This window comes from Narcine bancroftii, chromosome 2 (genome assembly GCF_036971445.1).
Source record: "Narcine bancroftii isolate sNarBan1 chromosome 2, sNarBan1.hap1, whole genome shotgun sequence".
NCBI classification, from domain to species: Eukaryota; Metazoa; Chordata; class Chondrichthyes; order Torpediniformes; family Narcinidae; genus Narcine; species Narcine bancroftii.
In genome coordinates, this window is record NC_091470.1 from 364,408,866 (window position 1) to 364,435,370 (window position 26,505).

The 26,505-nt window shown below is 44.8% G+C and overlaps 1 protein-coding gene and 1 long non-coding RNA gene across 8 annotated transcripts in view; both read right to left on the minus strand.

Annotated features, from left to right (window-relative positions):
• Positions 1-431: 431 nt before the first annotated feature.
• Positions 432-7,712, minus strand: LOC138752831 (uncharacterized). 2 transcript variants are annotated; one of them, XR_011350983.1, is made up of 3 exons: positions 7,493-7,712; positions 3,225-3,388; positions 432-1,177 (listed from the first exon to the last, which is right to left on the minus strand). It is a non-coding gene; the product is annotated as an uncharacterized lncRNA (long non-coding RNA). The 2 variants fall into 2 exon arrangements; XR_011350982.1 differs by having other exon boundaries at positions 3,225-3,475.
• An 8,878-nt stretch (positions 7,713-16,590) lies between these two features.
• The window catches only part of LOC138755825 (intermembrane lipid transfer protein VPS13B-like), a 1,263,706-nt gene continuing 1,253,791 nt past the window's right edge, over positions 16,591-26,505 (minus strand). For all 6 annotated transcript variants that reach the window (XM_069922506.1, XM_069922508.1, XM_069922505.1 and 3 more), the window contains 4 exons: positions 24,812-24,982; positions 20,810-20,912; positions 20,364-20,613; positions 16,591-17,250 (listed from right to left, as the gene is read on the minus strand). In XM_069922506.1, the coding sequence (XP_069778607.1) occupies positions 17,002-17,250; positions 20,364-20,613; positions 20,810-20,912; positions 24,812-24,982 (773 nt within the window). In that variant the 3' untranslated portion in view covers positions 16,591-17,001. The remainder of the gene's footprint in view (positions 17,251-20,363; positions 20,614-20,809; positions 20,913-24,811; positions 24,983-26,505) is intronic.

Consider the following 26,505-nt stretch of genomic DNA (forward strand, 5'->3'; position numbering starts at 1 on the left):
TGATCCGACCTGGCTAGGGACACAACCCTTTAAGGCCCAGACAGTAGGTGTGGCTTAGCTCTCAGCCAATCGCTGTAAGCACAGTCTAGGTACAGTAACTATATACACTATGTAAATTGGTGATAGACCTGTACTATCACAGGGGGGGAAATGCTTGGGAATATGATCAGAAGCCAAGGGGGGAGCAGTCTAAAAATGTTTGGGAACCACTGGTTTAAAGGGATATGCAGGCAAATGGGATTAGCTTGGTTAGTATGGCCAAGTTGGGCTGAAGGGCCCATTCCTTTTGCTGGAAAACTCTATGACTCATGATCACATTGCTGTTTGCGGGAGCTTGCAATGTACAAAATGACTTCTGTTTCCTGAACTACGCCATTGACTGGACTTCAAAGGCATCAGAATCAGAATTTATTATCATGAGTCACGAAATTCGTTGTTTTGTGGCAGCGACACAAAGTAAACATTCATATAAACCACCTGACAAAATAAATTTTAAAAATAGTTCACAAAAATGTCAAAGTAAGACAATGTCTTTGGTTCATTGATCATTCAGGAATCTGACGACAGAGGGGGAGAAGCTGTCCTTGTGCCGCTCATCTTCAGGCCCCTGTACCTTTTTCCCGATGGTAGTAGAGTGAAGGGGGCATGGCCTGGGTGGTGGGAGTCTTTGAGGATAGAGGTTTCTTCCTTCAGTCCCCGCCTCTTGTAGATGTCCTCGATGGAGTGAAGTCTGGTGCCTGTGATGTCGCAGGCCGAGTTAACAATCCTCTGGAGCCTTTTCCTGTCCGGAGTGTTGGCGTGGTCCACGGTCCACGTGGTCCACGGTCCACCTGCAGAGGTTTTTGATGGTCCTCGTGACGTATCGAATCTCTTCATAAACTCCTCATAAAGTAAAGCCTTTTCCGTGATGTATCGACATGGAGGATCCAAGACAGAATCTTGGAGACGTTGACACCCAGGAATTTGATGGAACGGCAGTAATTGTAAAATTCCTCAGGACTTGGAGATCATAAAGAAGTGACAAAAGTTGGAAGCTGTTCTCTAGCCTTGGGCCGTGCAGGCTTGTCATTAAAGCAGCAGCAAATACTTCTACCTGGCAAAGCTTTGACTTCTCAGAAAATGGGCCTCGATAAAATTCAACTCAAACAGGAAACTGGTCACAAGTCAATGTCGTTAACTGGTAGTACATGGGGAAAAAAATGGAACATTTTTCATTTTCAGACACAATTTTCAACCTTGGAAGCAACGTTAGAAAATTATTGACAGACTAGAAAATGCATCTGCACTTATCCAGGATTAGACATTGAGAGGCCATGTGGAGTTCTGCTGCCAAACTTCTGACACGTTTTCAATTTTTATAACAAACAATTTGACTTCACCTCTAGCAGATTCGGAAACAATGTGAAATGAACCTTGGTGGATGTTGTACAAATATTGTTATTTAGACACAGATTACTGAAGGAAAGGAGAATGGAAACCAGATGTTGGGAACGCATGCTTCAAGGAGGTGCTTTCGAGAGGGCTGATGGTTTCAAAGAACAGCAGACCTCGAGCGGGACTGGATTTAAGCCACAGCTCAGGGTCATGTCAGATAGATATCAATACATGGCAACTGAAAGAAAGTCTAAATGGCTCAACCAACAAGTATGTTCATCAGATCTTCAGCGCTGATTCTTTCCAGCTTTCATGCGTGCGCTTGTTTGTATCTGTGCTTCTGTGTGTGTGTGTGTGTGTGTGTGTGTGTGTGTGTGTGTGTGTGTGTGTGTGTGTGTGTGTGTGTCTGTCTGTCTGTGTGTATGTCTGTGTCTGTGTGTGTATGTCTCTGTGTCTGTGTGTGTCTGTGTCTCTGTGTGTGTGTGTGTCTGTGTGTGTGTGTCTGTATGTCTGTGTGTGTATGTCTGTGTCTGTATGTCTCTGTGTCTGTGTGTGTCTGTGTCTGTGTGTGTGCGTGTGTGTCTGAGTCTCTCTGTGTGTGTCTGTCTGTGGGTGTGTGTGTCTGTGTGTGGGTGTGTGTGCCTGTGTGTGGGTGTGTGTGTCTGTGTGTGGGTGTGTCTGTCTGTGTGTGCAGGTGTCTGTATGTGTGTGTGTCTGTGTGTGTCTCTGTGTGTGTGTCTGTGTGTGTGTATGTCTGTGTGTGTGTGTGTGTGTCTGTCTCTGTGTGTGTGGGTGTCTGTATGTGTGTGTGTCTGTGTCTGTGTGTGTGTGTCTGAGTCTCTGTGTGTGTGTATGTCTGTGTGTGTGTGGGTGTGTCTGTGTCTGTGTGTGGGTGTATGTGTCTGTCTGTGGGTGTGTGTGTGTGTGGGTGTGTTTGTCTCTGTGTGTGCGGGTGTCTGTATGTGTGTGTGTCTGTCTGTGTGTGTGTGTGTCTGAGTCTCTGAATGTGTGTCTGTGTGTGGGTGTGTCTGTGTGTGTGTGTGTGTGTGTGTGTGTCTGAGTCTCTGTCTGTGTCTGTGTCTGTGTCTGTGTGTGTGTGTGTGTGTGTGTGTTTGCGTATCTAGATATATCTCATGTTGTGAACATCTGCATCTTTTCATCTGCCCAGCACCGCCCTGCATCTGTCAACTTTCATGAATTGACTCCTTTTCCCATCCATTCTAACTGGGCCTTTCTGTGGCTGACATTCTGATTCAACATTGCAATGTTGTTCCATTCAATGGACCAGAACTGCCCCTGGGTATTGAGATGAAGAGTGGGGGAAGAGGGGCTGCCTCAGCTTTGAATCTGGATATCAGATTAGCGACCGATCCCGTTTACCTTTGTGTGGGAGGTCAGTGTCAATTGCGAGCAATGAAAGAAGAGCACCTCTGGGGACAGGGAGTTGAGAGGGGGAGGGAGGAGGAGGTATGAGGTTATGTAGAAAGGCTGATGGACCCACAGTGGGGCATTGGTTCTAGGGGATGGAAGTGAATGGTGGGGATGAGCTTGGTTTGGTGGTGGGAAACAGTCAAACACACACGGGGCAAGAAGAGCAATGTTAATGTGTTTGACAGTGGACCAGGTCAGGTTAGTCACCTAAAAGTGAACAATATCACTGGACAACAGAATTTATGAAAAGGTTTGTTTCCTGAAAATAATAAGGATTATGGTAGACAACTTCAAGCTGAACACAAAGATCATTTCAGATTTACTGTATCACGTAGGAAGTTGGAGGGACATTAACTGTTATTGAATTTACCATGTTTAGTCGCATAATGACGCCGACTCATTGCTTTAGTTCAACTGACCTAAGAATCTTTTGCCGCTGATTTTCATTTGTACTCAGCATCTGATGCCTCTCGTGTCAGTGTTCGACAATAGTCGGCCAGCACTGATGGGTTCCACTTGCCCTGTTGACGCTTTTCTGCAATCTCAATGTCCCGGTGAAAACTTTCACTGTGTTCGTCGCCGACTGCACCAAGAGTGAATGCAGAAAATCAATTTTCAAAGAAATCTCGCCCTTCATAGTGTGTCTGTCTTGAAGTATACTTGAAGTAGACTTAAAATAGGACAGGAAATCGCAAAACAAAAAAAAAGATACGCAATAAGAAATTTTTAAGCTGATTTTTGTGAACAGCAGCCCAAAATCCATAAAATACACCCAAAAGTGTTCAGGAAGAAAAATCTTTGTCGTCCAGTTTATTTAGTGACCACTTTGTCCAATGCCTACCGTTTGTTTGTGGATCTAAACTTGAACTTCCTGGTTAATTTTCTGTAACCACCACCTTCGGCTGAGTCGACTGATCCCTTCTCTTCTTTACCTGCTCTTCTACGCATTTTTTCTCACTCTCTCTTCTTCCCCCCTCCCCCCTCACCTAATAGTTTCTCTCACTAACCTCTCTCTCTCTCTCTCCACCTCCCACACCTTATGTCTCATTCTATCACCTCTGGGACCCTCCCCCAGTTTCTTTCCCCCTTTATATTTGTAATTTCACCAATTCTATCTTCGTCTTAAAATATGGTTCTGACTCAAAACCTATTAAGAGTCATGGTAAAGGATTTTGTCTTGAAACATAGACTAGCCACTTCTATAAGACCAGAAGACATAAGAGCGGCATGTGGTCATTCGGCCAATCGAGACTGCCTCACCATTCAATCATGGCTGATTTCAAGAGAGATTCCTTTATTGTCCTGTAATAATACAGAACAAAGAACCACCATTTCTGTTGCCCCGTGTCCCTTACAGGAAAAGAGAAAGAGAAGCAAAGGAGAGTCCCTTCAGAGTCACTGAGTGTCTGTGGATTTGGCTCCAGCGCCCCCGCAGCCTCTGAAGCTGCCTGGACCCCTGTTCAATCCATTGGGAGCCTGAGCTCCAGATCCAAGCCTCTGACTCAATCAGGAAGCCTTCAGTGCCCGAAGTCCTTTGAGCCCCTTCTTGCCCCCAGCACTCATAGAACTATGTAACGTTACAGCTCAGAAAAACAGGCCATTTGACCTTTCAGGTCTGTGCTGACCAATAAAATTAGCTAGTCCCACTGACCTACTCTCCATAAAACTAGCTAGTTCTTCTGACTTCCTCTCATTTAATAACCCTGCAGACCAGTCCTACCCATGTATTTATCCAATTTATTTTTGAAACTCAAGATTGAATCTGCATTCACTACATCAGATGGCAGCTCATTGCACCCTCCTACCACTCTCTGAGTGAAAAACCTTCCCCTAATGTTCCCCTTATACCTCTCCCCTTTCAGCCTAAAGCTATGACCTCTCGTATTTATCTCCCCCAATCTAAGTGGAAACATCCTATTCACATCTACTCTGTCTTTACTTCTCATAATCTTATCAACCTCTATCAAGTCTCCCTTCATTCTTCTTCGTTCCAAGGAATAAAGTCCTAACCTGTTTAATCTTTCCCTGTAACTCAACTTCTGAATACCTTGCAACATCTTAGTAAATTTCCTCTGCACTCTTTCAATCTTATTGATATCTTTCCTGCTGCTGGGTGACCAGGACTGCCCACAATACTCCAGATTTGGCCTCACCAATGACTTGAATAACTTCAACATAACATCCCAACTTCTCTACTCAACACTTTGATTTATAAAGGCTAAGATGCCCAAACCTTTCTTTACAACCCTGTCCACATGCGACACCACCTTCAGGTAAAAATGTATATGTATTTCCAGATCTCTTTGCTCCTCCGCACTCCTCAATGACCTACTATTTACTGTGTACTGTGTACCCTGATTCACTCTTCCAAAGTGCAACACCTCACACTTATCTGCATTAAATTTAATCAGCCATTTACTGGCCCAATTTCCCAGCTGATCCAGATCCCTTACAGTCCACTATATTTGAGTCTTCAGCAAACTTGCTGATCTAATTCACCATGTTATCATCTAGGTCATTTATATAGATAACAAACAATAGTGGTCCCAACACAGATCCCTAAGGTACCACTCAACACAGACCTCCAGTCTGAGAAGCAACCATCCACCATGCCAATTTTGAATCCAGTTTGCAACTTCTCTATGTATACCTACTGTCCTCACCTTCTGAACCAACCTCTCATGTAGAACCTTGTCAAAGGCCTTGCTAAAGTCCATATAAACAACATCCAAAGCCTTTCCCTCATCAACCTTGTTGGTAACTTCCTCAAAAAGTCTCTACAAGATTTTTTAACATGACCTACCGCGCATAAATCCACGCTGACTGCCCTTAATCAGCTGATGACGGTCCAAATATCTATATATCCTATCTCTCAGGAATCCTTCAATTAATTTACATATTACTGACGTCAGGGTCACAGGCTTATAACTGGCTGGTTTACTTTTGAAGCCCTTCTTAAACAGCAGGACAACATATGTCCACCAGGGTCCCTGCAATTTCAATACCTGTCTCCCTCAAGGTGCGGGGGAATATCTTGTCCAGTCCAGAGGACTTGTCCACCTTTATTCATTGCAATGGTTCCCATGAGCCAATTGCCAGCCACCCGCAGATTGTGTGGGTCCATCAGCCGCTGAGCCCTCGATGGTTCACTGGCATGCTCATCTTTCCCTGTAGGGTCATCTCCTCTGGTTGTCCTTCTCAACAGGGAGGGGAGGGGGTGCTCTCCCTGTATCTGGTGCCTTGTGCCGGCTGCTACTCTCCAAGAGCCTGCAACCCATCGTGGCTGCTGCTGAGCACAGGCGCCACCATCTTGGGCACAGACCTCCGCCATTGCAGGATTTTACTTAGAAATACCACTGGCTACTTTAACAGGCCATTTAAAGCCCGAACAGAACCACCAGCATAAGGGCCTTTTGGAGCATTCTCCTGCCTACTCCTTGTAACCCTCGAGTCCCTCCCACTGCCACCTTAAATATCCCCAATGACTTGTCCCCACCCAACATCCACGGCAATGAATTCCACAGATTCACCACCATCCTCCCCATCTCTGTTCTAAAAGGACGTGTCTGTATTCTGAGGCTGTGCCCTTGGGTCCCAAACTCCCCCACCATTCAGTCTTCGATTCCCCTCATTCTTTTAAACCAGCGAGTACAATCTCGGAGCCTTCAAATGCTTCTCATATGAAAACCCTTTCTCTCCGGGGATCATCCTTGTAAACCTCCTCTGGAACCTCTCCAATGCCAGCACATCCTTCCTTAGATATGGAGCCCAAAACTGCTTACAATCTTCCAAATGAGGTTTGCCCAGTGCTTTATAAATGTTATAGTCTATGCCTTTCGGAATGAATGCCAGCATTCCATCAGCCTTCCTTACCATTAAGTCTACATGCAAGTTGTCCTTTAGGGAATCTTGTACAAGGACCCCCCGGTCCCTCTGCACCTCTGATTTCCCCCAGCAATTCTTTGTCTACTGAATATTTGGACAGATATGAAGGGCTGAAAAGGATATGGGCTGACTCTCAGGCATCAACACTTCCCAGTTTAGGCAAGAGAGATTTGCATCAGATATTAAAGGCTGCAATATGCATTCTCTCAGACAACAGAATGTCTCTGGAGGCTTGTGTGCTTGCATGGAGGATTCAGATTAAGCCAGCATGTTTAGAACTCGGGTTTCAGATAAGATTTCACTGCAGAGCTCACAGAAAAACATTGATTTAAAAATTCCTCAATGCATTATAAAGCCTTTCCAACAATCTTGCTACATCTGTATCATTAAGTGACACACATTACTCATGCAATCCATGATTACGGGTCAGAGGTGGACTTTGTGCCAAAATCAATGCATCGAGCGACTGTCTTAATCTGGGCCAGAAAGAAGATGATTGGTATTTCCTCTGTCAGACATGCACTGCACTGAGTGACAAGGACTGAATTTATTCCAAAACCAGTGATAAAGCCTGGAAAAAGGTCTTTCAGTCCTTATAACACCTCATCTTCCAACTGGGCACCCTCCAAATGGATTGCAGTCACATCAACTTCTCAGGTTTCCAATAAACTCCCCCCCCCACCCCCACCCCCACCCTCACATCCTTCTTCTTCCCCCCGTTGCCTTTCCCCCCAGCTCCCTCTCTCTCTCTCTCTCCCCTTTACCCTCTGTCTCCTTTCACAGGGCCAACATCAATTCTCACCTTTCAAGATCACTACAGGAGCCTGTGCAGCTGAAGTCAGGCGCATCATCGAGGCGCAATGAAAGCGTGCTGTGCGCAAGGCCCAGGCAGCATCCACTGCTACGATAGCATCCACCCACTTGTGTCCCACATGTGGACGAGACTTCAGGGCCCGGATTGGCCTCACCAGTCACTTCCGGACCCACAGCCACCAATCTCCAATTTGATTTTGAAGTCATGGATATCTTTGACTACGAAGGATGAACAACAAAAAGTTACTATATCACTATAGCACAGGGAAGGTCATGTTAGAAGGCAAATACATTTCCACCATGTTATAAGTCACTTGATTCATTAACCCTTTGTTACACTTATTCGTTAAACTTATTCTTTCACACGGGAGCAGCTGAAAGATGCTGAGTGTGGGGTGGGGGGGGGGGGGGGGGGTCCTCAATGATTTTGGTTCCCAGGCACTGTGAAACAGCAGCTCCATCAACTGCTCCAGGGCAAGGTTTATGTTGTACTACGATGCCAGAACAGTCTGATGCTTTTGCTGGAAAGAGTGCTCTGGATTCACTCAAGAGGTCAATTTACAATAAGAACCTTCTTGAAATAGTCTGTGTTGACTGTCTGCTGTCATCCACTGTTCAAAAGAAACCGCAGGACATTACAGCACAGAAACAGGGCCTTCAGCCTTTCTGGTCGGTGCCAAACCATTATTCTGCCTAATCCCACTGGCCTGCACCCAAGCCATATCACCATACCTCTCCCATCCACGTACCTGCCCACATTTTTCTTTACTGTTAAAATTGACCCTGCACCCACCACTTCTGCTGGCAGCTCGTTTCACACTCCCACCACTCTCCGTGTGATGAAGATTCCCGCTAATGTTCCACCTGAACTTCTCTCCTTTCACCCTTAACCTATAGCCTCTGGTTTGTATCTCACCTCACCACAGTGGAAAAGGCCTGCTTGCATTTCCATCATAATTTTGTATACCGCGATCAAATCTCTCCTCATTCTTCAATGCTCCAGAGAATAAAGCCCAGGCCTGTTTAACCTTTCCCTGTAACTCAGTTCCTCAAGTCCTGTTACAGAGTTACAGGAGACCTCAAAGCATGTTTAATTGAACATGGCATTCAATGGGAATGAAGCTGTCCAGAATCAAGGAATGAGTGGTGAAAATCATAGCCTGTTGAATGAAGATGGTTATTGCTATGGAGGTCAGGGCAGCCCAGCCCAAGAATGCAGCAGTAATATCCCCTTAGAGCAGCATCCCATGTATAAAGAATCACAGCACAGAATCAGGCCCTTTGACCCATCAGGTCTTTGCCAATCTCATCCCAGTTATGTTCCACTGCTTCGTTCGAAAATTGAAAAAAAATTGCAGCTTTCTCGGAGCTGGTATAACGACAGCACTGCTGGTGCAGACCCGGGAGATTGGGAAACAGAGACACAGCGCTGCTCCGTGGGATCCTCCCGCCTGGTCATGATGCTGACAGCTCCGTACAAGCTTTAAGCAGAGGAGCCAATAGTGTTTTTGTTAACATCCTCCACCTCAGAGTCTCTGCCTGTACTGGGCTTGAGGGGTGGCAGACTCCTGGGCAGCAGTGGACTGACACAGGGCATCAGAAATGGTGGAAACCCAGCCCCCCCGTCCCTCATTGAGGAGGAGCTTGGTACCATGGCAGCGGACCAACAGAAGGGCTCAGCTGCTAAAGGACTCACACAGGCGGTGGTGGGCTGTTGGCAACTTGGGGTCAAAGGACTCACAAGGCTGCTGGAGACTGACTCCTTTGAACCACGTATCAGAGCCAGGATTCGAGAGAGGGTAAAGGGAAAGAAGGACTCTCGAGGGCCGCTGAAAGCTTCCTGATCATATCGGAGGCTTTGGATCTGGAGCTTGGGTGGGGATGAATTGAACAGGGGTCAGTGTGGCTGCAGGAGCGCTGGAGGCAAATCTATGGACACTCAGTGACTCTGAAGGAATATTCTCTTATTATTAGAGACTGTCGAGCAATGCTTATGGTAAGTCTTTGTTTGCCTTTAGTGCAGCCAAAGTTTGAAATCTATAAATTGTATAGATTACATTTTTGTGCATTATTACATGAAAATCAAAAGAACCTTAAAAAAAACCAATGCCCCTTCGTCCGCTAAAGGGTTAGAACTGGTGACCTAGAGTCAACGAATCATAGTGTGCTGTGGCATGGAGACAGGTTGTTTGGGACCCCAAATGGCGGTGAGGGAGGAGGTGGAAATGGAAATGTTTCATTTCTTGCAAACACTGAGGCTGGAAAGCAGTGAGGGAAGGGGAAGACGTGACTGGTGATAGGAAACCACCCCCCCCCCCCCCCCGCTTCCGATCATCTTCCTGATCCCATTTCTCCTTCTCTTTCCTTCCCCCATCCTCCCGGCCCGTCATTCACACCTTCAGCTCCCCACCCTTCCTCCAATCGGAGTGCTCCATTCTCTGCCTCTTTCTCCTATCGCCTCATGGCTTCATGTATTTTTTTTCCCGCCTCTGCCCTGCTCCTACCTCCATTCATCCTATCACCTGCCCATCCTCCCATCTTCCCCCCTCCACACGCCCTTTTATTCAGGCTTCTGCGAATTTCTTGCTTGCCCTGATGCAGTGTTTTGGCCCCAGACCTTGACTGTCTTTTGCTTTCCATGGATGCTGCCAGACCTGCTGAGATCCTCCAGCGCTTGGTATGTGGCTGCAGTATTCCAACATCTGCAGATTTTTTGTTTACCTCCAACATTGCCTCAAGATTCAGGGGTGTGGATCTATGGCTGCTTTACCAGGAAGTAGTGGGACTGCGGAATTCTCTAGCCAAGGGTCTGTATTTATGGCACAGAATGATAATTAGTGCTATGACCTGGGGTCGAATCTACGTTCTCCCCGTGTCTGTGTGGGTTTCCTCCAACCCTCCAAAGCATATGGGGGTTGTAAGTTAATTGGAGTAGTTGGGGGGAACAGGCTCGTGGAACAGATGCTGCATGCCGAAAATTAAAAGAAATAGGCAAATTAAGGATTATGGGGAAAGATGGGTATGGAACTAGTTAATGGACATATCAGCCATGATTTTAAATGGAGAGTCAGTTCGATTGGCCAAATGACCAACTCTTGCTCCCATTACTGATGCTCTTGGTCTCTTCCAATCCATTCTGGTCACCTGTTCAGCCCCCATTTTGTTTGTTTCACTATTGCCCAGCTGTGGCTTCAGTTGCCTACACCTTTGGATCTGCAATTTCATAGAACATTACAGCACAGTACAGGCCCTTTGGCCCTTGATGTGGTGCCAACAAATATATTCGTACCAAAGAAAACACCAAATCCTCCCTACCTCGTAAGCCTCAAATTTTCTTCCATTCATCTGTCAAAGAGTCTCTTCAATGCCCTTAATGTTTCATCGTCCACCATCACCCCTGGCAAGGCCTTCCAGGCACCCACCACTCTGTGCAAAAAAACTTGCTCCTGATGTTTCCGCTGAACTTTCCTCCCTTTACTTTGTACAGATCTCCTCTGATGTTTGCTATTCCTGCCCTGGGGAAAATAAAACTCTGGCTCTCTACCTTATCAATGCCTCATGGAATCTCTCAGAGGTAACTCTCATCCTCTTTCACTCCAAAGAGAAAAGACCTGGCTCTGCTACTCTTGCCTCATAAGACTTATACTTCAATCCTGGTAACATCCAGGTTAATCCAGGCGGCACGGCTGGTGTAGTGGTGAGCGCCACACCTTTACTGCGCCAGTGATTGGGACCGGAGTTTGAATCCCGCACTGCCTTTAAGGAGTTTGGACATTCTCCCCGTGCCTGTGTGGTTACCAGTGGGGCTTGGGTTTCCTCCCACTGTTCAAAATGTACAAGATTTGTTGGTTAATTGGGTATAAATTAGGCGCCACGGACTCATGGGTTGAAATGCCCTTTTTCCGTGCTATATGTCTAAATTTTATAAAATCTCCTCTGCACCCTCTCAATAGCTTCCACATCCTTACCATAATGAGGCAACCAGAACCAAACACAATATTTCAAGTTGGTCTCAGTTGAGATTTGTAGAGTTGTAACATGTTCTCTCGACTCTTCAACTCAATCCCTAATGAAGCCCAGCATCCCAATGGCCCTCTTAATTATCCCATCAACCGACAAGGCAACCTTTCCTCTCAATATACTTCTGTGGTGTTATTTGTGTGGTATATATTCAGCTGGAAGAACATGCATAGGTGTGCAATAAAACACACAAATGCTGGAGAATCTCAGCAGCCCAAACAATACCTTTATCTACCAAAGGTAAAGATACAGAACCAACGTTATGGGATCGAGCCCTTCATCAAGGTGTGGGAGAACATGAGAGATGTCCAAATAAAAGAGGAAAAAGGACATCTCTCATGTTCTCCCACACCTTGATGAAGGGCTCGATCCCATAACGTTGGTTCTGTATCTTTACCTTTGGTAGATAAAGGTATTGTTTGGGCTGTTGAGTTTCTCCAGCATTTGTGTGTTTTTTCACTTCACCACCGGTGCAACAGATTCCTGTGTTTTACCCCTGCACAGTTGTGCCACGACTGTCCTCCACGACACTGTGCATTATAAAGAGGGTGAAGGGCCTTAACATCCATCACGGTACTACTGGGCCAGTAAAAATTCTTTGGAGGTTCTAATAATTTCTCTGGCCTGGGCAACACCAGTGGGACCTACTCACAGGATTATTCTATCAAATGGACACTGGCCAATTGAACATGAGCTGGATTTGGTAAAAACAATCCAGTTAGTCGCATACTCTGCCCTTCTCCCTTCAGTAATACATTTAATTTTTTTTCTTCAAGTGTTTGTCCAATCCCGTTCTCAGAATGAATGTGCTTCCATCTTTCTTTCAGATGGCACAGTCTTGATCAGAGCCACTCGTCACTTGTTAAAGACTCTCCTTCCTTCTTCTTGGTTTCTTTTGCCGATCTTTTTAAATCAGAATCAGGTTTATCATTATGAACATGTGCCATTAAATTTGTCATTTTGTGGCAGCAGTATGGTGCAGAATAAGATGGAAAATTATTATAGTAATTCTGTAAATCAATAAATAAGTAGTGCAAAAAAGTGAAAATTGAGCTAGTGTCCAAAGATTCATTGTCTGTTCAGAAATTTGATGACAGAGTGGAAGAAACTGTTTTTGTGCCATTGAATGTTCGTCTTCAGGTTCCTGTACTTCCTTCCCGATGGTAGCAGTGAGAATAGAGCATGGCCTGGCTGGTGAGGGGCCTTGATGATAGAAGCTGCTTTCTGGAGACACTGCCTCTTCTCCTTAATGGAGTGAAGACTCATTTCCATAATGGTGCTAGTTGAGTTTACGACCGTCTGTAGGCTGTTCCTATCCTGTGCATTGGCATCTCCATAGCAGGGAGCGATGCAACCAGTCAGACTGCCTTCCATGGTACACCTGTAGAAATTTGCAAGAGACATACCAAATCTCCTCAAACTCCAAACAAAATATAGCCACTGTCGTGTCTTAATGATTGTATCGATATGATGGTCCCAGGATAGATCAGAGATGTTAGCCCCCAGGAATTTGAAGTTTCCACTGCAGATGTAGTGAATCCGGTAGTTAAGAGCTCTGGTCTTGTAAACCAGGGGTCGCAAGTTTATTCCTGGCTGAGGCCTCATTTCTGTGTGGGGCGCTGGACAAAATGATGACGCTCTTGTCTTCCTTACAGTGGACAATAGTTAAAGAATTGAATAAATATGATAATAATAAAACCGTTACCCTTGCTACTCCTTTACCCTCGATGAGGACAGGTTTGTGTTCTCCTGGCTTCCCCTTACTGAAGCCCACAATCATTTCTTTCATTTTATTGACATTGAGCGCAAGGTTGTTGATGTGACACCATTCAACTAGTTGATCTAATCTCCTGTACAATTCCTTATTGCCCCGTCATGAATGGAGTGAAGATTAATGTCCACAATGGCACTGGCTGAGTTTACAACCCTCTGTAGGCTGTTCCTGTCCTGTGAATTGGCACCTCCATTCAACACAGTGATGCAACCAGCCAGAAGGCTCTCCGCGGTACACCTGTAGAAATTTTTAAGAGACTTTGGTGACAAACAAAATTTGTATGATGGTCAGATGATGGGAGGTTGGAAAAAGGAGAGGGAAGAGCTCAAAACAGAGCTGATGCCTGCAATCAATCTCCACAACCTAGAAAAGATGTTGAAGCCCATTCAGTTCATTACCGCTTTCTATCAAATTCTCACCATCTTTGTTTCACATTGTTATGTCTCTATGTTACTTGGGAGGCTTCTTAAATAACTTGGAGACGCAAGATTCAAATAACAGAAGAGACTTTACTTACTGATGCCTTCCACCATTTCAGGAAACTTTAAACACTCATATATACATACACCCAACAGTGGTACACTACAGTTAACTACCGGGAGAGGGGTGTATTCTTATGCGGTCACAAAATAGTTCACATTATCCTGACTATATAACATCCCTCCTTCTCAAGATAAAGAAAAAAAGTGTTCTCCATCACTTTCTTTCCAGTGCAACTTAAGTAACTGAACTTGTCCACTAATTTATTTACACAACTATTTTTAAATAGTTTTTATCAATATCGCACTGGAGGCAGTCTGTGTTGCTGGTCCATGTGGAGGTGATGGATCTTGTGCTTCACCTGACAACTGCTGTGTTGATGTTTCGATATTAGAGGTTGTGGTCTCTTCACTTGATACCTCACTTGATATTGGTGTTGCAGACTTTGCTGGTATTAAAGCTTTCTGCTCCATCACATCTTGTGTCAGCTGGATGTGAATTCTGCTTCTCCTCAGCTGATTGCCAGAGTCTGTCTCGACAATGTCTGATCTTGGTGTCTCAGCTTCTCTGATGACCTTTGTTGGGGTCCATGTTTTCAACATCAGCTCTTGAATATGCAAATGCTGCCCTCTGAAGAGTTCTGGTAATGTTTGTTTTAATGCTGGCATCCTTCTTCTTGCATGTCAGGCAGTCGTCTTCTGGTTTCCTCCTGGTTTTCTGGAGGGTGTATTTTGCTTGGCAGAGTTGTTTTATATCTCCTGCCATTTAGAAGTTCTGCCGGAGACTTCATGTCAGCCCTTAAAGGTGCTGCTTCTAATGATCGAAGAGCGAGGGATGGGTCTTCTATTGTTTCACGACACTTAACTAGTCTGTGTTTCACAGTTTGCACTTGTCTTTCAATGAACCCATGACCTTTGAGATAATATGGGGCCAGCTTCCTGAATTCTTGTGATGTGAACTATGTTCCATTGTCACATTACTTGCTTGGGTATTCCTTGTTCAGCAAGGAGCTCTCTCATTTCTTTTTCTTTTAAACTTTATTTATTCGTTTACTCTGTGGAGTGCAGTGCAGTGGAGGTTCACTCAGTGGAGTGCAGTGCAGTGGAGGTTCACTCAGTGCAGTGGAAATTCATTCAGTGGAGTGCAGTGGAGTGGAGGTTCACTCAGTGGAGTGGAGGTTCACTCAGTGGAGTGGAGGTTCACAGTGCAGTGGAGGTTCACTCAGTGGAGTGCAGCGGAGGTTCACTCAGTGGAGTGGAGGTTCACTCAGTGGAGTGGAGGTTCACTCAGTGGAGTGCAGTGCAGTGGAGGTTCACTCAGTGGAGTGCAGTGCAGTGGAAGTTCACTCAATGGAGTGCAGTGGAGTGGAGGTTCACTCAGTGGAGTGGAGGTTCACTTAGTGAAGTGCAGTGGAGTGGAGGTTCACTGTGGAGTGGAGTTGAGGTTCACTCAGTGGAGGTTCACTCAGTAGATTCTGGAAATGAGGGGTTTAGTGGATGAGGAAAAATCGAGTGACCTTGGATTATACTCACTGGAGATTGGAAGGGCAAATGGGATCTTATAGAAACAAAATTCTGAAAGGAATAGAAATAGAAGCAGGGAGAGTGTTTCCACTGGCAGATGAGACAAAAACAAAGAGGGGTAGCCTCAACATTTGGGTGGAATAAACTGTAAGGGCATAAGACAAGGTAGGCCAACCTTTTAATTTTTTAATTTGGACATATAGCACAGTAACAGGCCATTTCCGCCGACGAGCATGTACTGGAGGTGTAGACGGCACAGACTCATGGGTCAAAATGGTCCGTTACCGTGCTGTACGTCTAAATTAAAAATTAAAAGATTGGCCACGCCTGCCATAAGATATAGGAGCAGAAATAGGCCATTCACCCCATTGAGTCTGCCCCGCATTTCAATCATTAAATCCATTGAATAGATTTAAGACAGAGAAGAGATAGACATTAATTAATCTGTGGTATTCTCTGTCCAGTCAAGGAAGCCTCATGAAATGTATTTCAGACACAAATAGATTTTTGAATAGGCGAATGAATGGTTATGGGGAACAGGCTTGTTAGTGGTGCCAGATCTGCCGTGATCTTAGTGAATGGCAGAGAGGGCTCGATTGGTCACTCCTGCTCACATTTCTTAAATTCTCATTACAAAATACCGCAACCAACCCTGGGACCAACAGCCTGAAGCTCCAACACAGTGACAAGTTTCGGTGTGGTCCAGTGGGGAACAACTGGAAGAGCCTGAATACAGCACCTCAGTGTGGAGGAGTTGCGTCAAGGCTGTTGAGATGTCTAGCTGAGGCAATACAGTAAAACCCCTGTTGGGTGGAATTCAAGCAACCGGCAGCTTCAAGCAAATGGCAAAACAAAAATCGAGGGAAATAAAGAGGTCAAAAATACGGGGTTAACATTGGCACGCCTTGCCGTTAGTTTGCCAGTCCTTAAGCAACCAGAAAATTCACGGATCCAGCATTTACAACTCTCCAGATTCAGGGATTTTTATTGTAGTTAAAGAGAAACTGGTACAATAGATGAAAGGAAAAAGGAGTGGAAGGATGAGATCAAAGAGCAGGAAGGTTCTGTGGTCCGCAGCAAGGAATAAGATTCACTGGGAAGTAATACATTCAGATCCCGCTTTGTCATGTCAATGAGTTTTCCCATTTCCCTTGACCAGGGAGCCAAGAGGCAACAAGTGATCCGGCAATCACTGCAGGGAGGCTGGCTGGAGTAACACCTGGATCTCACCGACTTCGGCGAGTCTCCTTTCGTCTCCTAAAACCATTGAAATAAAATGCGGCCAGGCAGTTCAATTCTAACATTAAAATTTATTTACCTTAAATACTTTCAGTTATATTACCAATTCTTTTGCTGAGATGAACATGGAGAGAATAATAAAATCTAGTTTGGTGACAGCAGTGGACAAAGTTATCTCAGTGCTCCAGGGTCAATTCACTTTAGTGGCTACACCCCTTGCAGGAAACATAGTATTTACACAGTTGATTGACGAGACTCATTATTGAGATCGGCATATTAACTAAATTACATAACTGAACTGACCCAGATCAGATTCATTTAATTGTTTTCACAACTAGGCTGTGGTGGAGTTAATGGAAGCTAGGCAGGTGGTTTTTTTAAAAAAAAAATCAAGGAAGAGATCAGTGTTTGCATGTGCTTGAAGAGAATTATTTTTGAGTTTGCCACTTTTGGGGGCTTGGGCTAGTGAAATCCCTTTCGCAGCGCCTTGTTTTTCACCATGGAAAACTTGCTCACAAACACACTAGCATGGAGCCGATCGACCAGGTATTGGTAAGTTTTGGTCCTGGCTGCAGGCGGATCAGCGACAACCACTTGGGGAGTTTGCTGCAGGGCTGCGCTGCTGGAGATGATGTAGTGCGATGCCCTCTTAACGTAGTCCACCAGCCGCTCGTACTGCTGCTCGGAAAGCCTTTCTCGGACACCATCACCCTAACCAAGAGAAAATGAAACGAGTTGGAATTCATAGACCATAAGACCAGAGGATAAAGGAGCAGAAGTAGGCCACTCAGCCCATTGATTCTTCTCCACCATTGCATCATGAGCTAATCCATTCTCTCACTCACCCCATTTCCCTGCCTGGTCCCCATAATCTTTGACACCTTGGATTTTCAGATACTGATGAAATGACCAATAAAGCAGGTTCAGATCGTAGAATAATACAGGTCCTTTGGAATCATTGCAGAACATCAAACACCAATTTTTAATTTAAATTTAGACATACAGCATGGTAACAGTCCTTTCTGGCCCACGAGCCCATGCCATCCAAATATACCATCCTGGATGATAAATACTTCTGCATGGAGCACCCAGAGGAAACCCACAAAGACACGGGGAAAATGGATAAACCTCTTACAGACAGCACCAGATTTATATTAATCCCAACATGCAAAAATGCCGCTGCCAGAGTTGCTGTAGCAGCACGGCTGCCATTGGTGCAGACACATCACTCCCCCATGGGGTCCTACCATAAAGCCCTACTGCTGACGGCTCTTTACAGGCTTTATGCATAAAGCCTATGTATTGCTTGTCTGTAGGTGTGTTCTGCTTGGTTGTGTGTCTGCTTGTTTTGCACTGAGGACCAGAGAGCACTGTGTCATCCAGGTGCGATCAGATGATAAATAAACTTGAACTTGAAGCTGCATTTTGCCTCAATGCAGTCAAAATAATGCAAATAAATGCAAAGTCGATCAACACTGCCTGATTCACATCAATATTTAATTTAGACTTCTTAAAAAATTTAGACATACACAACGGTAACAGGTCCTTTCGGCCAACGGTACCGTACTGCCCACTTACAATTCTAGAATGTTTCAAACGGTGGGAGGAAACCAGAGCCTAGGGGGAAAACCCAGACAATCCTGGTCCCAATCACTGGCATGGTAACAGCGTTGCGCTAACCGGTACACTAACAGTGCCACCCCAGTAGTGAGTCACCGATCCATATTGAGCTCAAGAGGACATGCCAACTCAGCAAGCTCAGCGGCCGCTGTTACCTTTTACATCGTGGTATCCTTGGGTCATTGCTGCTGGTGCCATTGGCTGCAAGTCGAGAGAACAAGCCCTCAATAGTCACCAGTGACCTTATGAAAGGTCCTGCTGTCAAAGGCTCTTCGACTGGCTGCATACGTCTCAGGCCATCAGAGCCATTCAGAAACTGTCTCAATACACTGATTTATGTAAAATAATTTAAAACAATAAAAATAATACATGCTAATCTAATTTGAAACACAAAAATAAAGCCAAAGTAAGGCACAGGAACAAAAACCAATGCCTTTCCCTTTCTTGTTAATGTGGATCCATGGACCCATTCAAATGGCCTTCGATTGAGTTCAAGAGCTGCGAGGTAACATTATAAAACTCTGGTTGGACCACAATGAGAGGATTGTGCTCAGTCAGGCCTGGATTAACCATTAAGCAAAATAAGAACATGCTGAGGGCACCAAGGGAAGGAGACACCACAGAGCTTTTTCCAGTGCAGATTTACCATAGAGCCCCACAAAAATTGAAATCTGGCGACAGCCACTCGGGGTTATGGGGTCTGGACTGAATTTTTAATCACACTTAGCACTTAATGTCTTGTCAGTTAGACAATGGAATGGTCGAGGGGGAACTATTGCTGGGATGTGCTTGGGGAATCAGTTGGACTTAGTCCGGCCCAGTGTTCAGTTCTGGTTACTTCATGGTAGGAAGGATGTGGAAACTTTAGAGAGGGTGCAGTGGAAATTTACCAGGATGCTATCTGGATCAGAGAACATGTTTTAAGAAGAAAGATTGAGCGAGCTAGATCTTTTCTCTTTGGGTGATGGAGGATAAGAGGTGATTTAATGGAGGTATATATATACACCTCTTAATATATTATATATACCACATTTCCAAGAGCAGAAATGGCCAATACCTCAGGACATGGGTTTAAGGTGAGTGGAGAAGCGTTTAGGGGAGACATCTGAAGAAGATTTTTTTGCACAGTGGTAGGTGCCTGAAATGTATTGCCAGGGGTGGTGGTGGAGGCTGGTACAATAAAAGACTCTTAGGCAGGGAAATGGATGCAAAAAAAATGGAAGGTTATGGACTGTGAGGAAGGGAAGAGTTGATTGAGGTGTTTAAATTAATGGACCACCAAGCTGAAAGCCTGGACTAATGATCCAGGGATGCAAGTTCGAGATCCAGGGATGCAAGGTCTATCCAGCTGGACTTTTATGTGATACCTAAATTACTTTAACGTGGTTGATTCTTACTTTGCCTTCTGAAATGATCCTGAAAGCCCTTCCGTTGAATCAAATCTCCACATGGATTCCTGCTGCCACCCCAGTAAGAGGTTCTGACGAGGAGTTTTTAACTGAAATGTTTCTCTCTCCAGAAATGCTGCCTGTCCTGCTAAGCGTTTCCAGAAATTTGTTTCTATTTCAAGATTTTTTGGCAGCTGCAATTCTTTTTTTTGACCAATCACTTTGTCAAAGCCACTTGAAGCAGACCATTGATGTTGGACTCATCAACCGTGCCAGCACCTTCAAACTACTGAGATACCTCATGGGATGAAGGGCCTGTCCTGTGCTGTCATGTTGCACGTTCTATATCTATTTTCAAATTTAAATTGTAAATTCAAAAAATAATTTAGACATACAGCACGGTAACAGGCCTTTACGGCCTATGAATCTGTGCCGCTCAATTACACCCGATTGACCTACATCCCTGGAGCGTTTTGAAGGTTAAAAGTAAACAGGAGCCCTGGGGAAAACCCACGCAGACATGAGGAGAATGTACAAACTCCTTACAGATAGTGCGGAATTCAAAACCTGGTCCTGGCCACAGGTGCTGTAACAGTGTGGCATTAACTGCTACACTTAACTGAGCCGCCCTAATGCATGAAACAGATGTGGCTGCATTTTATGATATGTTACACCCAGATTGAAACTGAGAGGGTAACTTGTACTAACAAAAATGTAAGGTTTGCAAATGAAGTTGGAAAACTTCCTCCAAGGATAAATAATCTGCAATAATAGGTCCTAAAAGTGCCCATTTTCCAGGGAAGTTCCAATTCGTACCTCATTCTCATACGATACTCTCTGCTGTTTAAGCACCACGTGAAGTAAATTTCCTTTCGTTGGGTGCAGGATGCACTCGATCTCGGTGACTGGAAATGCTTGCTGCTGCGTGTCCTCACTGACGCTGACCACAAACAGCACCTCAGAGGTGAGTAAAAGGCACCCTTGGTACTCCTGTCCGGAATTACTCACGATTACCACTTCCAGGGCCATAAAGACTTCAGGTCTGCCCAAAGACTGGAGCATTTTCCTGTCAGGACATAAAATGTTGAACAGATACCATGATTTTTTTTGAAATATTTATAAATTGAAAATTCCAGATCCAAAACATTTTGTGGAAGAAACAAACCTTTCCAAGATAAATGACCTGTTAGTTTGAGACAAAGCCAGACAAATGTAATGAATAATGCTATCATAAAAATGACTGACTGCCAGAAAACTCTTACCAGACATATTTGACGTGGCTGTTTGGGGCCTGGTCAGTTTGCTGCTCAGTGGGGTGAAACCTCTGCTGGGGAAGTTGCGAAAGTCCAGCTCCATGTAAAATACCTTAGGGCAATAAAGACAAGGTTCGAGCTTAGCTTTAATTCGGCAGCAGGCTGGTACTGACATGATGTAACGTGTTTGGAACAGACTGATAGGGATATTCGTCTCCTTAACCACAATTACATTCAAGCCAGAGCTATATAATGGTGTCAAAAATTAAAACATATAAAGTCAACCTGGTAACAGCTAAGGGAAAGCATTGTCGAATTGCCAGGATTGGTGAGGTGGTGGGAGATTTTCCTAAATAACAGTCCATTAAAGTTAAAGCAGGAACAATTGTTGATTTCGATATATTATGACAACTACATTAGCTCAACATTCAAGTATGATAATTTCCCTTGGATAGTATTTCTGAGTCGTATGGTTATGAGAATCAATCTCTCCTCCCAAACATATCCATTTCTTATTTATGGTCATGGGATAATCAGTACATAGAACATTACAGCACCTAAAAACAGGCCCTTTGGTCCTTCTAGTCTGTCTGAACTCTTATTCTGCCTGGTGCCACTGACCTGCACTCAGTCCAAAGCCCTCCATACCCCTGCCAACCATGTGTCTGTCCAAATTTTTCTTACATGTTAAAATTGAGCCAGTGTTCACCATTTCAACTGGCAGCTCATTCCATACTCCCACCACTCTCTGTGTGGAGAAGTTCCCCCTCATGTTTCCCCTGAACTTTTACCCTTTCACCCTTAACACGTGCCCTCTGGTTTCTATCCCACCTCAACCTTCATGGCAAAAGCCTAGTTGCATTTACTCCATCTATATTCCTATAATTTTGTATACCTCTGTCAAATCTCCCCTCATTCTTTTATGCTTCAGGAAATAAAAGTCCTAACCTATTTAAACTTTCCCTGTAACTCAGTTCCTGAAGTCCCAGCAACATCCTAGATGTTATTGATCTTACTGATATCTTTCCTGTAGTTACAGTAGGTGATGACAACTGCACGCAATCTAAGTCAACAGAATTGCACGATTAAAACAAATAATGAAACATGTTTTGTATTCAAAACACATGCATAGTCCCAAAGACAGGAGGTAAAGGTCGGATAAGGGAGGGAGGGCAGATCAGCAAGCAGGGGGAGAGATGGCTCAGTGGATAGAGAGGGAAGGGGATGGAGAGTTGAGGGAAGTCAAGGGGAGGGGAAGTGAAGGAAAATGGAGACTAGGTTAGCAGAAACCGGAGAACTCGATGTTAATGCCATTTGGATGGAGAGTGTCCAGACGGAAAATCAGGTGTTGTTTCACCAATTTACATGTTGTCTTGGTGGGATAGTACATTAGGCCACAGAGAGACATGTGAGTGTGCAAGTGGGACGCAGAATTGAAACATGGGCCACAGGGAGATTACTGTCACTGATGTGGATAGAGGGCATGTTCTCAGCGAAGTAATCTCCCAGTCTGTGCCCAGTCTCTGAAGATTTAGAGAGTTCCACTGTCATAGCACCTCAGCAACTAAAGTCTTGTTGAGCAGAAGTGCTGGGAACATAACAAGTCAGGGCTCAAAAATGAAGTCAAATGCTCAACAAGGAAACTCCATTGTTTATTCACTCTTGACCTCTACATGCTGGGTGAAGACCTGTCCCTCTGGACTACAGAATCCAGCCCAGCAGCTGTGAACAGCCATCCTTCCTTCCAAGTTGGAAGGATCTGAACTTCCCTCCATTTCTTGAGAAGACTGAAGTGGGTGAGGCTACCAGCCAGCATTAAGGCAATCTTCTATAGGAGATCTATCGAGAGTGTCCAGACCGGCCTCATCACAGGGTGCAGAGAAATGGATCGGACGTCAATCCACAGGACCATAAAAGTTGCAGAGAGGATCACTGGGGTCTCCCTTCCCCTTTCCCCACCCAATGACGTGGTCTACTGGGATCACTGTCTGCAGAGGGAGTGCAAAATCAATGAGGACCCCTTCCACCCTGCACATAGCCTCTTTCATCTGCTCCTATTGGGGAAGAGATACAGGAGGATCAAAGCCAGAACCACCAGGCTGAGGAACAGCTTCTTCCCACGGGCAGTGGGAACGCTGAACAACCAAAACCAAAGAAACTGCTCTTGCGAACCATCCGAGATTCACATATTCAGGAAACAATGTTTATTTATTTGTTTTGATGAGTACTTGTCCTGCATATTTATTATTTGTCTGTATGTGTGTTATGTCTGGTTTTGTGTCTGTGTGTTTTACACTGAGGACCGGAGAACACAGTTTGTTCAGGTTGTACTTGTACAATCCGATGACAATAAACTTGACTTGACTTTCAAGAGCCACTTCAGAAACGAGGGCGGTGGCATTGCTGCAGGTGCTCTTCTTTTAAAGATAGACTGAACAATGGTTGAGTCTGCTCCATCAAAGGGTATAAAAAAATCCCAAGGCTTACTTTCAAAGGACAAGGGAGATCTCCAAGCAACCTGTTCAACATCACTGCAGCAAACATCTGGTCCTCATCTCACTTAGCTGTGGGATCTTAGTGCAAATTAATTGCCTGCCGCCTAATTTGTAAAAGGATAAATTTCACAAATAATTTATTGGCTACAAGGTACTTTGGAATATCCCAAGGCCATGAAAGCTATTTGTTTCCTTTATTCATTTGTGAGTTGAAGTGTTAAGTTTATTTTTTCGGGAATATCACATTTCTGTTCTTGTCCAAGTGACCGAGCACAGGATCTCAAACAGTTGGGATTTCCTGAGCTGATGTTCCTACTCTTTACACCGCGGCAATGAGTATCGTTGCTGTGCACCAGTTGAATGAGAGGGAAAGTGGGATTTGCCAAGTCTGTGCAAAGCAACCCTTCAGTGGATAAAACAGTGAATCCTTTGGGGCTGGTGATGGAAGTGGTGTGTAATACAAGATATTAACTCAATTGTTATATGGAATGCAAGCAACCGGCAAAAAAAATTCCGGAAAATAAATACAAAAGTTAAAAATTGGCGCATCTTGCCGTTTGTTCGCCTATCACAATCTGAAGCAACCAGAAAATTCACTAATCCATCTCCAGAGGTGCAGGATACTGGGGGTTTTCCTGTACTTCTATGTCATGGATGGCTGCTGTAAGTTCAATTCGATCATCAGGTAGAGAGGACATGATTGGGTAATTTCCCTGTCAATCAAGTTTGACTATTGAGATGCAAGTGATCGATCTTTATTTTAATGCTTGCAGACATTCTGCGTACATTGTTATTTTATGGAGTAATTGGGCCAGACTTCATTGGGAGAAGGTGCCGTAGTTTCTATTTTCTTCATTCTAAAACAGGCTGCCTTCAGGGTAAGCTCTGCTGCCTTGCAGTTGGGCAGAGCTGATTTGTCATAAAACTGCATGTTGTTCAACGCACTTCTGCTTATGAACTGGAAATAGACGCAGATGAGATTATGAGAGAAGCTTTAGGTTGAGTGTAAATCCTAGCAGGGATGTAAACAACTAAGACACTGGCACTGACCTATCAAGTCAGCTTGACAAGCTAATTGGCAAGGAATGCCAGCATTCATTGAGAGAGGGACTGAATGTAAGAGCAGGGAGGTACTGCTGCAACCATATGGGGTACTGGTGAGGCCTTCTAGTGCATTTTTATTTGTAATGAGCCGTCATTGGAAAAGAAGCCTTTGGCATTCAAGGCCTTGCTAAACCCTGAAATGCCTCCCGTAGATCTCTGAGCCTTCCTTTAAACCCTGTCTGTCCAGTCTGCCCTGATCATAAGATATAGGAGCAGATGTAGGCCCATCGGGTCCACCCCTTAAAGGCTTTGATTTAAATTTGGGACTTTCTATCGTTAAAAACATTCTGGGAGTGCAAGCTGTTGGAGTTTCTGTCAGTAAGTGCAGAAAGATGACTGTTTAAATCAATAAATAACGGGCAGAGGGTGCAAACAAGCAGGTGTGACCTGACTAGCCAATGGGTAAACTTACCATAGCCAGTCTGGGCGACGAGCTCTGCAGCCCCACCGATTGGTTTGGTGAGAACTCCCACAATCCCCTTGCCCACACCCGAGATGACGTCCTTCGCTTTGCGGCCAGCTGACACCTCCGAGGTCTTCTGGAAATTCTGCATCGGCTGATCCACAATACCAGCAATGGCACCTGGAATAGCAAAAATGGAACAGGTGACAATCCTGTCTCCTCCACGGGTTGGGTGAGGGTGAGAACGATTAGCAAGAGCCACACGGAACACTATTGAGGGGTGGATGAGGTTTTAGCTCTCTCTCCTACTGCAAGGAAATCTCGTTGGAATCCTCCCTCTACCACCATGTCTACCACAAGAGGCTCTTGGGTACTCTTGGCCAGAAATACTGTGGGGGAAGACATCTATCTCTGGTCACCTGTGCTTAATAGAAATTGGCCACTGGTCAGATTCATGTCTGCGGACCAAAATCCATTGGGTTCAATTAGTGGGCATTATTCATTCAGGCATTCAGTGCTGGCGGCCAACAATGAATTTCTCCCATAATTTCTTCTCAGGAGGGACACCTTAAAAGGCCAAATTCTATCAGAAAGGGGCCTCTCAGTCCAATCAATCTACCCAATTGGTCATTCTCTTGCCTTTTTTCCGTATCAGGTTTGTATCAACTCCCCTTTTGACAGCTACAATTGAAGCCATTCCATCATTCTTTCCAACCAAACGTTAACACCTCATATACTGTGATCTTGTCCTTAATCTACAAGGTGAAAGGCAGCTGACATACCGGAGGTCCCAACCTGCCCCACGATGCATTCTCTCTCCCTCTTTGCAAATGGATGAAGGTTCAAGCTTGCAAAATCACGCACCTACAAGGAATATCTGCAATCGTAAGGCTATGGAACAAAACCCTCAAGAGTGCTTTCATGCCGCCCCTGGTCTATATTACCTGATCCTTTTCATTGTAAGATGAAAGTTTCTCTCAAGGTTGCCGAGCAGGTTGATAGAATTGCTAAGGTGGCCTAAGGGATGCAAGCTGATGTTGCAACTCAACAAATCTCTGGTGAGACCACACTTAAGAGTATTTTGTTCAGTTCTGGTCACTTCATTTAGGAAGGAAGAGGAAGCTATGAGCGGGTGGAGAGGAGATTTACCAGGATGTTGCCTGGATTGGAAAATAAGTCTTAGGAGGCAAGGTTAGCAGAGCTGAGATTTTTCTCTTTGGAGGGAAGAAGGATGAGAGTAGACTTAATAGAGGTTGACAAGATTCTGAGAGGCATAGATAAGGTGGGCAACCAGCGCCTTTTTCCCAGGGCGGGAAAAGCAAACTCCACGGGACATCTCTACAAAGTGATAGGAGAAAAGTTTAGGGGAGATATCAGGAGTAAGTTTTTTTTTACCCAGAGTGCCTGGAATGCCTTGGCAAGGAGGGTGGTGGAGGCTGATACGTTAGGGGCATTTCAGAGACAGGCACATGGATGAAAAAAAATAGAGGTATGAATTAGGAAGGGTTTCGATTATTTTTTTGGTAGGAATATATAGCGAGCCCATGAGCCTGTATTTATTGTAATGTTCCATGTTCTATGGTTGTAGTGAAAACACATAAATGCTGGAGGAACTCAGCAGGTCCTGCAGCGTCCATAGGAGATAGATATATTGTAAAACCTTAACTCAATTTTCTTGCATTTTCAAATCAATAACCCATCAA